Here is a 15,430-nt window from a genome sequence, read left to right as displayed (position 1 = left end):
TTGCGCTATGCGGAATCTAGTCATTGATAGAAAGGGGGAAAAAGCGCCAACAATGGAGCTGGGTGAAGTGAATGGGTATCTTTTGGAAAACATATTTTACTTTCCAAAGTGCCAGGACTAGCTAGGTTTTCCATTCAAATAATGAGACAGTGTGACCTTCCAAATTAAAGCCAGCCCAATCTACTCTACTTATTTTTTCTTACTGAGGAACAGAGATCATCAAACTCATTGAAGGAAGTGTTTCTGCTATCCTTATGGTGTGGTACAAATAACCCCTTAATCTCTCCCAAGAGCATGGATACCTAGAGTATATTCACATTTAAAATAGATCTGGGTGAAAGTTTGCATTGTTTAATTGTTTTGGCTTTGATATTTTAGACAAACACTTTCCAGTGCATCCTCACCACAGACGGTAACCGCACGTTTGCCCTGTTGAAGTACTCCGAGATGCTGTGGGGTCCAGGTCAAAGAGTCAACCACAGAGCACTCATGGGATACACAGATGGAGCAGGGGCTTTCTACAACGACCCCCACACGCAACAGAACAACTCCTATGGGCCGGGGGGACGGTACCGGCCAGACCAGGCGCTCGGCAACACCGGACTGCGGGGCCAGTGGATTTATCAACTCGACATGCCGGGAGCCTACGTCAACAAGGAGCCAGACTACCGCATCATGTGTCATCAGTGGTACCTGAACGAGCCTGACGCTTCCTTGTGGACTGCTGGGCTAACCCCCTGCCCCTGCCACAGCTCTCAAGCTGCTGAAGATGCCAGCTTCACAGTGGAGGTTCTTCCTGAGGAGATGGCAGCGAGGGTGCAGGCGCTTCGGAGCCTGCAGACTGAGGGGTTCGTCTTCCAGTCCATGCTGCCCAATAAGTACAATGCGGGCCGGAGGTGCACCTTCAGTTCCCAGGGTTACCTGCTCAGAGGGAGCAGTGATCGCTTCTTTATTAACAGCCCAGCCTTCCCCTGGGTTGAGGAGCACATCAGTAAGTGTAATCTTAATATTCTCCTGCTTGTCACCGTTTATTTTTTCAGCAGCCATCCTTAACAAAGCCTGTTATCATTAACCTTACTTTACAGGACATTGACTTTTAAAATGTTAACTAACACTCTTTTAATTTTACTACATTTATCTGGCATAGACGTTATTTGTAAAAGACATATAAATAAAAACAGCTTATTTATGTATTTGTTTGTTGTTGTCTTTCCTTACCAACAGACAAGGATCTGCTGCCCTTCGACTGGTGCTGCATTAAATCATCCCAGTGCCACATGTACTACACAAAGCGACCACAAGAAAACTGTGATCATTATACACCCGGAGGGATGGGTAAGTAGGTCCGGACTCCTAGTAATGGACAATTTCCTCATGGAAATACATTTTACTGCGAGTGTCAGTGGAAAGATTCTTTCAGACCTGACAGCATCTTTGCCTGATAGCTCCATTGGTGAGGCAGACTGGTTTTCATTAGCGAGGCAGAATTAGCATCTGTTCTATCTGGAACAGTGAAGGCCTGTGCTATCGATGCCATCTCTTTTACATTAAAACCCTTTGAAGAAGTTATATTTTTTAACTCAGAATTTTAAAAAAGGCCAGAAAGTATAAGGTGCAGATCCCCTGTGAAAGCATAACCACACTCATAACCAGCAAGGCCCCAGTAGAACATCTGCTATGTATAAGTATTATCCTCAGATAAGCATTATCCTGAGATAAGAATTATCCCGAGATAAACATTATACTAAGATGGTCAGAGGCTCTCATTATCCTGACATGGTCAGAGGCTCTCATTATCCTGACATGGTCAGAGGCTCTCATTATCCTGAGATGGTCAGAAGCTCTCATTATCCTGAGATGGTCAGAGGCTCTCATTATCCTGACATGGTCAGAGGCTCTCATTATCCTGACATGGTCAGAGGGTCTCATTATCCTGAGATGGTCAGAAGCTCTCATTATACTCACATGTTGAGAGGCTATAACAGTATTTTTCACACAAAAACTAGAAACAAATGAAACATTCAATGTTTCTAACCAATTTTTCTTTTTTTTAATCAACAAATGACCTCTTATTATCTCCAGCAACAATCGTCTGATTCCTTGCTTATGTTATCTACAGATATTTCACTGCGACACTACAGTTGAATTGTTGCTGCTGCTTGCTGGTATCTAATCTCTTCCTGGGTTGTTGCTCAGACTCACCTCAGTGATGTTCAGGATCTAAAGTCAGAGCATGTGACCTATAAACCAGGTTCCAGAGGAAGCAGTTAATCAATAGCATCCCATTTGAAATATTAGCATATACTGAATTACTATAAAAAAAACAAGCAAAGGCCCACAATGCAAAGCTGGTTAGTGATGAATGTAGCAGTTAGTAAGAGTTGAGTTTCTGAAAGCGCTCTCCGGTTTGTTTCTTAGTGCGTGTTCTGTAATGCCTCCATGATGTTTAATGTTAACAAAGTGAGTCTGTTTGCTGTTTCCACTAAGGCCTGGTCTATGGGACCCTGCATGTGAAGACCTTTGACGGGACTGACTACGTTTTTAAAGGACTGGGCGAATTTGTCCTTCTCAGACTGTCGTCAAGCCAAGGATCCAACGTCTTCACCCTGCAGGGGCAGACGGACGCTGTGGTGACTGACGGAAGGCATTCAAACGTGACAGCTTTTGTACGACTAGCGGCTTTTTATCAGGGAACAAGCAAAGTAAGTGATTTCACTTCAGTGATATTAAATGTTTGGGTCAAACAGTTCAGATTATTACAACTAAGCAACTTATGATAAATATTAATAACTGACGTAACTTTGTTGCAATGTCATTTTAATTGCACAGTAATCTCCTGTAATATTTTAGTGTATTTGTCTTCATAGTGCATTTGTTACTTTTGTTTTATAACAAGGGAGTGGGCATCAAGAAGCACATTCTAATATGCTGTTATAAGAACATAAGAAAGTTTACAAACAAGAGGAAGCCATTCGGCCCATCTTGCTCGTTTGGTTGTTAGTAGCTTATTGTTCCCAGAATCTCATCAAGCAGCTTTTTGAAGGATCCCAGGGTGTCAGCTTCAATAACATTACTGGGGAGTTGGTTCCAGACCCTCACTAAAAAAGTGCCTCCTATTTTCTCTTCTGAATGCTCCTTTATCTAATCTCCATTTGTGACCCCTGGTCCTTTTTCAGGTTGAAAAAGTCCCTTGGGTCGACATTGTCAATACCTTTTAGCATTCTGAATGCTTGAATAAGATCACCAAGTTGTCTTCTTTGTTCAAGACTGAATAGATTCAATTCTTGAATTATGATAATTCAAATAGATATACGTCTTTAGTCATAAGTAATAAAGGTAAAAGAAACAATAACACTAAAGGCACTGTCTGCCCGTTTCTTCACAAGAAACCCCTGATTATTGGGCATTAAATTAGCTTGGTCGTTAACCTGGTCTGAGCGCTCACCTGCCCAATAGGGTCGTACCCTCTAGTTCAGTTTCTGTTGCTTTGATATAATGAACACCATATCAAGCTCTGTCATATAGCTGCTCTAGAGCCATACTGTACCATGTTAGAAAACCCATCACTTTGCACACTGAGAATTGTTTACCATTTGTGTTCAGGTAGAGTGGAGACCATCTGACAGCAAGGAGGAGCTGAGAGTGCTGGTGGATGATGAAGCAATAGATTTAAATTCTGGTAAGAATTCAAACAATGAGAATTTTATTATTTATTTATTTAATTATTTTTTTAAATGCCCATATGCTAGGTGCCTATTACGACAGCCAGATACTGCTCTTTTATATCTAAAGACTTTCTGTACATTCCAATCCGACCGATGTAATTAGGTATATATATATATATATATATATATATATATATATATATATATATATATATATATATATATACACTGTATATATAATGTTCTAAGCAGAGAGCTACTGTCCTTGCACTACAATGCTTAATTGTATCAGTGGTGCTGACCAATATATGGCAAGGTCAATAATGAAGCAACTATCTCAGTTAAATGTTGGTCACAATCATTCATTTTGTGCAGTTGAACAAACCTTATTTTTCTTGTTGATTTGCGATCCGCCAACTTGGAGACACACACTGTCAATTTCTGATTAAATATATATTTTATTGAACAAACATTATTTTCAAAATAAAAAAAAAGAATCAGTATGCGATTTCGACACAATAATTGTGTCTTGGTGTCTTTGTCAGGTAGTTCATTACTATATATATATAATGTGTGTGTGTGTGTAAAATTCAAGTCGCATCATTTACATTGCTGCTGTCATTCATTTTTTCAATTTCACATATATGTTTTTTTTTCAATGAGCAATCTAGCATACCAAACAACAAACAGTTTATTAGACTGCTCAAGCATTTTATTGGACTACTGGCAAGAGTCTAGTCAGAGATAAATGTTCTAAATCATTACTTAAATAAAACAAGTTCACAGTGCAAGCAAAAATGGTCTTCTGACCACATTAACCAGATCTAACAAGCCTAACCCCACGGAACATGGAGCAACCTGTGTGATTGTCTTGCAGGAGCCAGCTATATGAATCAGGACGGGTTTGCCCTGAGCTGCCCCCAGCCCAGGCAGTGCAGCCTTGTTTACTACTCAGGCTTGCAGGTGCAGGTGGAGATGGGCATCAGTGGATACCTCATGGCCCTGATTAAAACACCGCAGTGCTTCTACAACAAGACTGTGGGCCTGCTGGGCATGTGGAACAGCAACCATGCAGACGACTTCCTCTACTCCAATGGGAAACGCTTAGCTTCTGAAGAGGGGAAGCTCCCCTCTGAAGAGGAGCTGCAGGACTTCGGCCTCTCCTGTATGTGATGAGATGGGTGCCTGCAAGCACAGCTGTGTATAGAGTCCACTGTAATGGGATTACTGAGGTTATGTTCACACGCAGTCATAATCATAATATTAATCAAAATCAGAAACTTCTGATTCGGGGGGATAAAAACAAGTAGACCATAACTGGCCACTCAATTAAAAACATAGTAAGAAAAGAAATCAGTTGTGGCAGGTAATATGAGAAGCCAGGAGTATAAAAAAAAACTACTGTAGCTTTAGCGACAGCATTGAAAAGAACGCTCTCCCCAGCTCTCCCCGCTCTGCACTATGACACGTGTGTCTTTGCTTTGCCAGGGTCTGTTCCCTCTCCCGAGAGCCTTCTTCACTCAGACCAGCCGACGAGGACATTCCGCCCTGCCTTCACTGCGGAGCTGCTGGCTTCAGTGAGCACAGAGCGGCTGCAGGGAGTTAGTGAGACCTGCAGTGGGAGCGAGCAGTGCGTCCATGACACTCTAGCCACCAACAGCGTGGCTATGGGTTTGCAGACTGCACAGTACAGCCACAGATTCCAAAAACTCACCGTCATATTTGGTGAGTATAGCTAATACTGATGAGATTGTATAGAGGCTGTGTGATCCAGTGGTTAAGAAAGGGGGCTTGTAACCAAAAGGTCTCTGGTTCAAATCCTGTCTCATTTATTGACTCACTGTGTGACCCTGAACAAGGCACTGAACCTCCTTGTGCTCCATTTTTTGGGTGAGAGGTTGTTGTAATTGACTCTACAGTTGATGCAGTTCACACACCCTAGTCTCTGTAAGTCTTCTTGGATAAAGGCGTCTGCTAAATAAACAAATCATAAACAAATAATATTAACACAAAACATGTTCCTTAAGTGAAAAAAGTTTACAACTAAACAAAGCAAGATGCTCTGATATGATTATACACTGTGCTACACTGTACTACACTATCCTGTACTACACTATACTATGCTGTACTACACTATACTATGCTGTGCTACACTGTACTACACTATGCTGTACTACAGTATACTATGCTGTACTACACTATACTATGCTGTGCTACAATGTACTACACTATGCTGTACTACACTATACTATGCTGTGCTACACTGTACTACACTATGATGTACTACACTATACTATGCTGTACTACACTATACTATGCTGTGCTACAATGTACTACACTATGCTGTACTACACTATACTATGCCGTGCTACACTGTACTACACTATGCTGTACTACACTATACTATGCTGTACTACACTATACTATGCTGTGCTATAATGTACTACACTATGCTGTACTACACTATACTATGCTGTGCTACACTGTACTACACTATGCTGTACTACATTATACTATGCTGTGCTACACTGTACTACACTATACTATGCTGTGCTACACTGTACTACACTATGCTGTACTACACTATACTATGCTGTACTACACTATACTATGCTGTGCTACACTGTACTACACTATGCTGTACTACACTATACTATAAGCCAGCATGTTGTTTCTGTAAAATGTTGTCTTCCTGGTAATCTGGGTTCTTTTTATTTTTTACACTGTGCTGTAGTGAAATCCAAAACCTTGATCTGTCCTAAGAATTCCTGTAATCAAACCTATTACCTTTGCTCTGAAATAACATTTAACCTCATATTTTGTGTCTCTTAAACTGGACTATTTAACTGAAATCAAAGGGCTTTTTTCATCACAGCTTAATAAGTAGATCCTATTATTCGTTCTTTTGTCCCCAGGAAGTATGCCTCCTGTGTTTACTGGACCTTCATTTATCCAGTGTAAACTAAACTCCACAGTCAAGGTAACATTCAAAGCTTTGGACCCGAACAACGACACCATCAGATTCTCACTTGTGTCTCCAGAGCCTGAGGGAGTGCACATCGGGAGTGGTAAGCAGCATGAAACACACACTCCTACATAGTTCCGATTTCAAGTTACTTATACAATTTTATAACTTGAAACATCCAACTGAAAACAATTAAAAAGGCTTAATTAAGCAAATTATTGGTTCAATTATGGGTTTAGTTAAGTAACTGAGAGCTGCTGCAGAGTCGCTTGCAATAGGACCTCAGTTTTACATCTCATCCGAAGAACGGAGCACAAGGAGGGTAAATGATGTGCTCAGAGTCACACACATGAGTGGGCTGAGCTGGGATTTGAACAGAGAGCCTTGGCCCTTTTCTTTAACCACTGGACCAACAACCTTACCTGCAGCTCAAGGTGGTTTGAAAATTCATTCACCAGCTGTGGTACCACTTAGACACTAGATGGCAGTGTAGAAATGACAACTTCTAAAGTGAAATACTGCTGATGAGATACAATTCAGCTCCAATGCTTATAAAGTGAAATACTGCTGATGAGATATAATTCAGCTCCAATGCTTATAAGGTGAAATACTGCTGATGAGATATAATTCAGCTCCAATGCTTATAAAGTGAAATACTGCTGATGAGATACAATTCAGCTCCAATGTTTTAGAGAAACACAAGCCAACCCAGTGTGATTTAGAATGCCATAGGTTTTTTTAAAGCCTGTATAGCCACTGCTGTGGGTAACAGTCGATGAATAGGGCGGGATTCTCTTCATTTAAGGAGTAAATAAGCAGGCAGCCCGAAGCTCTGGAAGTCGATGGATTGCTCTCTCTCTCTCTCTCTCTCTCTCTCTCTCTCTCTCTCTCTCTCTCTCTCTCTCTCTCTCTCTCGCTGTGAGTGAGGTAGTTGGAGAAGATCAAATAAGATCAGCATCACGTATGAACAAACGATTAGTTAATTTTTTAGTGATACTCAAGATGTAGACACACTGGTTCAGGGGGGTTTTGTGCTGAAAGGAAGTCTGGTGATGGTGTCCCCATTAGTTACCCCAATAACTAAAATCACTCTGTCCAATGTCCCACCGTTTTTAAAAAATGAACTGTTAGAAAAATAACTAATGAGATACAGGAAGTTAATGTCTCCGATTCGGTTTGCACCTTTGGGATGTAAGGATCCCAAATTAAAACATGTATTATCTTTTAGAGGGCGGGTTTTTTTGTTATTAAATAAGCCCAGTGAAGAAATCGATGTAGCTTGGACCTTCAATGTAGAAGGGAGTCATTGTGTAGTTTTTGCGAGCACTGATACATTACGATGTTTTAAATGTGGAGCTCATGGGCATCTATGGAAAAGCTGCCCGGTAAGAGAGAGTGAGGATGTACAGGAAGGACAGGGTGAGACTGGTGGAGAGGCTGTCAGGGATGATCGGGGAGAGCAAGAGGATGAGCCGCTGCAGTCAGAGATGTCTGCGGGACCGAGTGAGCAGTCAGAGCCTGCAGTACAATTAACAGGACAAGAAAACAAGGAAAGAGATACTGCTGACAGTCAAGGTTTTATTATGGTTGAAAAACGGAAAAGAAATAAAAAAAAAAAACGCTAAAACTGTTAAAGAAAATGAGAGCATGTTGGAGCGGAGCTCTGGAGCGGTCTCCTAGGATGATGGGCTGGCTCAGCACACCCGCCTCGTAGCGGGGGGGGGGGGGGGTTGTGCCTGGGTCTGATAGGAGACTAAGGTCCGGGTTGGGTGGCCACGGCACAGCGGGAGTGGAATCCCGTGGGATGGGGGCTCCTCATTTGAACCCTGGGGGGAGTCATGGTAACTCTAGGTCTCAACTTGGGGCTGCGGTGCGCCCTTGTTCAGAGGGAGAGAATCAAAGCACTGAGTCTCTACTTGGCTCTGCTGTGAATCCGTCTCTGCCCGACTCGTCGCAATCAGCAGCAGTCTAAGAGGGGGAAGAAAAACTGAAAACTGCAACAGTAGCGGTGGAGAACGACAGCAACGATGGGTATGAGGAGGGGATGGACGAGGCAGAAGAAGGAGATGCCTCAGACTCTTTGCTTTTCTCTAACTTTCCTGACAGCCAAACTGCCAAGTAAAAGTTGTACTCGGCAAATGAAATAGGTGAGTTTCTGGATGTGACTAAAGGTAGGAGAGGCATTGATATAAAGCAAACCTTTCCAGATTTAAAACTGTTTTTGACCTCAGCGCATATAGCTCTTAAAAAAAGCTACAATAAAAGAAATAGATCAGCCAAAGGGGTATAGACTTAAAAAAATTATGCAAACGGTAAGGAAAATGTTGAATCAGAAAATTAAAATGTAATGTTTCTAATGGATACGTTTTATAAAAAATATATATCGTTTACTGTTTGTTTATTCTTGGTTGTTTTAAATCTTTTAGCCCTCATGGATACAATTAATTTTATTTATTTTAATATAAATGCTTGTAGACAAAATTTTAAGGGAGCACAATTATTTGAATTTTTAGAACAAAAGCGGGTGGGAGTGGCTTTTATTCAAGAGACGCACACAGATCTAGATAACAAGGCTGGATGGTTGTCTGAATGGAGAGGGAGGTGTGTGCTGAGCCATGGATCGAATAATAGTGCAGCGGTGGCGGTGCTCTTTCGACCAGACATGGAACTTAATATTTTAGAAATTAAAGAGATTATTAGAGGGCGGATGATAAAAGTAAGAGCCGAGATAGGGGGCACCATTTATGTTTTATTAATGTTTATGCTGTCAATATAGGAAGAGATAGGATTTTATTTTGTAATATTCTAAAGGAAAATCTTGTAACAATTAATGATGATACTTTGATATTAGGGGGTGGTTTTAACTGCACAGTAGATTTTAATAATGATAGTAACAGTGTTGAACCTCATCCCCCGTCAGCGACAGAGTTGGATGCAATTTTAAAATCCAATGACTTGGTTGACGTCTGGAGGTGTTTGCATCACACCACTTGACAGTCACATTGCATCTCTCGCCATATAGTCAGAGCTAGATTAGACAGGATATATATACCCAGATGTCATGTTAATACATTTATAAGGGCAACAATAACACCGAATAGTGTATCTGATCATCACTACGTAATAATCACAGCAATTAAAAATAAAGAAATACATAGTGCACCATATTGGCACCTAAATGTTAAATTATTACAAGACGTTCGTTTCACAAAACAATTTCAAGATTTTTGGCAAAAATGGAAAGAACAGAAAAGTCAATATAGAAATTTAAGGCAGTGGTGGGATATAGGGAAGACACAATTTAAGTTCTTGTGTCAGCAGTACACTGCAGACATAAACAAGTCATTGAATGCAGTCACGAGAGAGCTGGAGAGAGAAATCCTCCAGCTTGAAACTGAGCAGAGACAGCAGCACAGGAGATCCTGGGGGAGCAGAGAGAAGCTTTAAGCAGCCTGCTGGAGGAGAAAGTGCGGGGGCCACAAGTGAGATCCAGGTTCATAGAGTTGAGGGATATGGATGCCCCTACAAGTTTCTTTTTCGGGTTGGAGAAGAAGAGACCCAACAGTAAGCGGCTGCACTGTGTCCGGTTGCCGTGCAGCAAGGAGCTGACAGGAGGAGGTCAGCGAGGCGGCAGTGCGCTTTTATGAGGAGCTGTATGCCAGTGAGTCATGTGATCAGGTGGATATTAACACATTATTGGATGGGCTGCCCAGACCGAGCCAGGAAGAGCAGCATAGTTTGGATATGAAACTGTGTTTCCAGGCGTTAAACACTGCTGTCATGAAGCTGGCAAAAGGGAAAGCTCCAGGACTGCCAGTTGAGTTCTACCAGCACTTTTGGAAAGACTTGGGACCGGACTTGGGGAGTTGCTACTCAGTTGCTGGAGGACTGTAATTAGTCTGTTGCCAAAAAAAGGGGATTTGTGTTTAATCAAAAACTGGAGACCAGTAGCGCTTTTATGCTGTGATTTAAAAAATTTTCAAAGTGTTTGGCAATGAGGTTGAAAAATTGCATGGACAAGATAATTCATCCAGATCAGACTTATTGTATACCTAGAAGAGCAATTTTTGATAACATATTTTGTCATTAGCCAAAAAAGGTGATTTTAATGTGGGTCTGGTTTCCTTAGACCAGGAAAAAGCCTTTGACCGTGTCGACCATTGCTACCTTTTTAAAATTCTGGAAGCCTTCGGATTTGGCCCTGGTTTTATTAAATGTATTAAGTGTTTTAAAACTAAACAGTGGGTTGAGTAGACCCTTTCCATTGTACAGGGGGATTAGGCAGGGCTGCTCCCTGTCGGGATGCTGTACGTCATCTCTATTGAGCCCGTGCTGGCTCGGCTGAGGAGCAGGCTGGTGGGCTGGACAGTGCCCATCATGGCCCCTGAGGCCGCAGTGAGAGTGTCAGCCTGTGCTGATGATATTACTGTTTTTATTGGCAGTAACAGAGATGTGCAGGAGTTGCAGCAGCGCTTTAATATTTTTCAGAGAGCGTCATCAGCAAGGATAAATTGGGCCAAAAGTGATGCTTTTTTGTCAGGGAGCTGGCAGGAGTGCGGTCCTCCTTTATTACACCAAGTGTTGAGGTGTTGTAGGACCTGGATGAAGGTGCTGGGAGTGTACCTTGGTACAGTTAATTATATGGAGCAAAATTGGCAGGGCATGATAGAGAAGGTGAAGGCTCGATTAGATCAGTGGCAAGGGCTGCTGGCTCAGCTGTCTTACAGAGGGAGGGTTCTGGTGATTAACAATCTGGCTGCATCAATGTTATGGCACAGGTTGGTGTGTCTAGATCCACCTAGAAACCTAGCAGACAGCATTCAGAAGCTGTTGGTAGAGTTTTTTTGGGGAGGTAAGCACTGGCTAAGGTCGGCTGTCTTATACCTGCCTCATGATGAGGGCGGGCAGGGGTTGGTTAGCATCGCCGGCAGGGTGGCAGCTTTTAGAATGCAAGCTCTGCAGAGACTCCTGTACACTGGGGAGGGAACCCACTGCAAGAGGTTAGCCAGCCTCTTTCTAAATAAAGTGGAGGGGTTGGGATATGACATTCATTTGTTTTTGATTAACCACCTCGCTCTGGACAGATCTTCTTACCCCCTTTTTATCACAGTGTTTTAAAGGTGTGGGGAACACTAAGAGTGCAGAGGGAGGAGAATATGACACCTCAAAATCTCTTAGAAGAACCACTTTTTTTTTAATTCTCTCATTTTAGCGCAGTGCCTTCAGTCTTTAGCACTGCAGGGCAGTTTTGTAAAAGCAGGTCTTGCTAGGTTAGGACAGCTTTTGGTGCCTGGACTATTTTGCTGGCTGAGTGCAACTGAATTGAGTCTTCCCAGCGACAGCGAGTGGAAGCGACAGCGAGTGGGAGAAGTACAGGCGTGGAAAAGTACAGAGCAGTTTAGAAGCAGTAAGGAGAAATTGCATCTTGAATTGCTTTAATCAGAAAACAGAGAACATTGGGGAAACACAGCAGCAGCTCAAAGTCAAACAGCCACGTGTGTTTTTCTGATAACAAACAAGCTGAAACTCTGAGCAGCTGATTCAAATTCAGCGCCGTTCTAAGACACGGGTGAGGGGAGGAGCCAACAGCACAGCAGAACAACGCAGTTAAACGAGGCAGTCTTCCCAGCGACAGCAAGTGGAAGTGACAGCGAGTGGGAGAAGTACAAGCGTGGAAAAGTACAGAGCAGTTTAGAAGCAGTTGGAAAGCAGGCTGACAGCTGCAGAAGAAACTAAACTTCAAAAAAAAAAAAAAACCTTCAACATGGTCTTAAAGCCAGTAATCTGTGACACCTGCTTGATATGGGAAATCCGAGAAAACCCAGCGGAGCTAAACCAAGAGTACGTAAAGTGCTGCTCGATCCAGGATTTGCATAAACTAGTAAGTATGCTAGAAATGGAGCTGGAAGAAGTGAGACAGCAACAGGATCTTGAGGAACTGGCACATCCACAATTCATGGAAGTCTGCATCACCCCTAACAGACTGAAAGCCACCAGAGAGATAGAAGGTCAGAACAGCTGGGTTCAGGTAGGCAGAAACAGGGAAAAAAAGAAACTTCGTCAAACACAACCACCAGAAATCAAAACAACCAACAAATTTGAGTCGCTTCAGAATTTTGATGAGCAGAACCAACAACAAGAGAATGAAAGAAACAACATCCAGGACTCTATTGACAGTGGTGACAAGACAGCAAAAAAGAAGGGAGGTCATGATTGTTGGGGACTCCATATTGAGAAACACAGCAAGTTCAATTCACAGTTTGGACCCCCTTACTACAACAGTGTGCTGCCTTCCGGGAGCCTCGGTCAAGCACATCACTGAGAACATGGACAGGCTCCTAGAACGAACAGGAGACGACCCAGTAGTAGTCGTCCACATCGGTACAAACAACATTGGAAGAGACAGACCAAAATCCCTGCAAAACAAATTCAGAGAGCTAGGAAGGAAATTAAAAGAGAAAACCAAAACTGGTATTTTCTGGTATACTACCGGCACCTTGCAAAGGACCATATGGACAGCTGGAAATAATTAATCAAAACGCATGGCTGAAGATGTGGTGCACACGGGAAGGCTTCACCTATCTTGATCATTGGACCACATTCTACAACGAGGACTATCTGTATAGACGGGATGGACTGCACTTAAATAACAAGGGAACCAGTCTACTTGGAGAAAAGATCCTCGAGCAGGTTCAGAAGCATTTAAACTAGAAAGGAAGGGGGGAGAAATCAACAAAAAAACAGAAGGGAGACCGCATCAAAACAAGAACAACAACTCAGGTAAGACAACCATTAAATGTATTTATCTAAATGCTAGAAGTATCGGAAACAAAATTCTAAAACTTGAAGCTACTTCACTAACAGGTAACTATGTTACAGAAACTAGGTTACAGAAACGTGGTTGTCTGAGAGTGATGGGGATGAATATAATATTTGTGGGTATACACTGTATAGGAAAGACAGGCAGGACAGAAGAGGAGGAGGGGTAGCGCTATACATAAGAAACAGTCTTGAAGCCCAGGTGTTAAACCTGGACAAAGAAAATAAAACCGAATCAATATGGGTCAGAATAACGGAAAAAAATTCAAAGGGCATAATAATAGGAGCATGCTATAGACCGCCAGATTCAGACGGTGAGCAAAATAATCTGTTATACAATGACATTAGAAATGCGTGCAGCAAAGGAGAAGCCATACTAATGGGGGATTTCAACTTCCCCCAAATAAAATGGGAAAACCCGGTGGGCAGCACGACAGATGAAATCGAAATGGTGGAAATGACAAAACAATTCCTAACACAATTTGTCAAGGCACCGACTAGAGGGGAGGCATGCCTTTATTTAGTCTTTTCAAATAACGAAGATAGAATAACTAAAACAGAGGTCAGAGAACCACTGGCAAACTCAGACCACAACATGGACTCATTTGAAGTGTTTTTTAAAACCCCAAAAGTAATGACTAAATCTAAGGTTAACAATTTTAGAACAGCAAACTATGAAGGTATGAAACAGACACTAACAGAAGTAGATTGTAGTAAAATAGAGAAAACACCCACAGAAGAAGGGTGGTTGTTCTTCAAAAATGTAGTACTAGAGGTGCAAAACAATTACATCCCTAAAGTAGACAAATCTAAATGTAAAACTAAATTGCCAAAATGGTTTAATAGATCAATTAAAAAAAAAAGGCCAAGAGAGAAATAGAAATGAACATTGCTAAGGGAGCTAAAACCAATTCCAAAATGTTTTTCCAATATTACAACAGCAAGAGAACATTCAAAGAGGAGATTAAATGTTTAAGAGATACAAATGGCAAAATCGTACAGGAAAAAAAAAAAATAGCAAATATATTAAATAATTACTTTTCACAAGTTTTTACCAAGGAAGATACTGACAACATGCCCCACATGTGATCCAGTTCCTATCCAGTTTTAAATAACTTTAGCATAACTGAGGCAGAAGTGGTTAAAGGGACTAGGGGCTCTTAAAATAAACAAATCCCCTGGGCCGGATGAGATCCTCCCAGTAGTACTCAAAGAAATGAAAGAAGTAATTTACAAACCGCTAACCAAGATCATGCAGCAGTCTCTTGACACAGGGGTGGTACCGACAGACTGGAAAATTGCAAACGTAATACCGATCCACAAAAAGGGAAACAAAACTGAACCAGGTAACTACAGACCAGTAAGCCTGACTTCTATTATATGCAAACTTATGGAAACTATAATAAGATCCAAAATGGAAAATTACCTATATGGTAACAGGGTCCTGGGAGACAGTCAACATGGTTTTAGGAAAGGGAGATCGTGCCTAACTAACTTGCTTGATTTTTTTGAGGATGCAACATCGATAATGGATAATTGCAAAGCATATGACATGGTTTATTTAGATTTCCAGAAAGCTTTTGACAAAGTCCCGCACAAAAGATTAATTCTCAAAATGAACACAGTTGGGATTCAAGGAAACACATGTTCATGGATTAGGGAGTGGTTAACATGTAGAAAACAGAAAGTACTGATTAGAGGAAAAACCTCAGAATGGAGTGTGGTAACCAGTGGTGTACCACAGGGATCAGTATTAGGTCCTCTGCTATTCCTAATCTACATTAATGATTTAGATTCTGGTATAGTAAGCAAACTTGTTAAATTTGCAGAGGACACAAAAGTAGGAGGAGTGGCAAACACTGTTGCAGCAGCAAAGGTCATTCAAAATGATCTAGACAAGATTCAGAACTGGGCAGACACATGGCAAATGACATTTAATAGAGAAAAGTGTAAGGTACTGCACGCAGGAAATAAAAATGTA

At 41.7% G+C, this 15,430-nt stretch overlaps 1 protein-coding gene across 1 annotated transcript in view; it reads left to right on the top strand.

Moving 5' to 3' along the window:
- Positions 1-15,430, top strand: part of LOC121316693 (mucin-4-like) — a 36,378-nt gene that overhangs the window by 2,169 nt on the left and 18,779 nt on the right. The window contains exons 4-10 of the mRNA XM_041251758.1: positions 379-991; positions 1,225-1,335; positions 2,488-2,702; positions 3,604-3,679; positions 4,543-4,830; positions 5,154-5,390; positions 6,581-6,733. Coding sequence (XP_041107692.1) covers positions 379-991; positions 1,225-1,335; positions 2,488-2,702; positions 3,604-3,679; positions 4,543-4,830; positions 5,154-5,390; positions 6,581-6,733 — 1,693 coding nt within the window. The remainder of the gene's footprint in view (positions 1-378; positions 992-1,224; positions 1,336-2,487; positions 2,703-3,603; positions 3,680-4,542; positions 4,831-5,153; positions 5,391-6,580; positions 6,734-15,430) is intronic.

The sequence above is a fragment of the Polyodon spathula genome, chromosome 6, assembly GCF_017654505.1.
Source record: "Polyodon spathula isolate WHYD16114869_AA chromosome 6, ASM1765450v1, whole genome shotgun sequence".
Lineage (NCBI taxonomy): Eukaryota > Metazoa > Chordata > Actinopteri > Acipenseriformes > Polyodontidae > Polyodon > Polyodon spathula.
The sequence above is the reverse complement of the archived record's forward strand: the minus strand, read 5'-3'. Positions and strand labels throughout refer to the sequence as shown.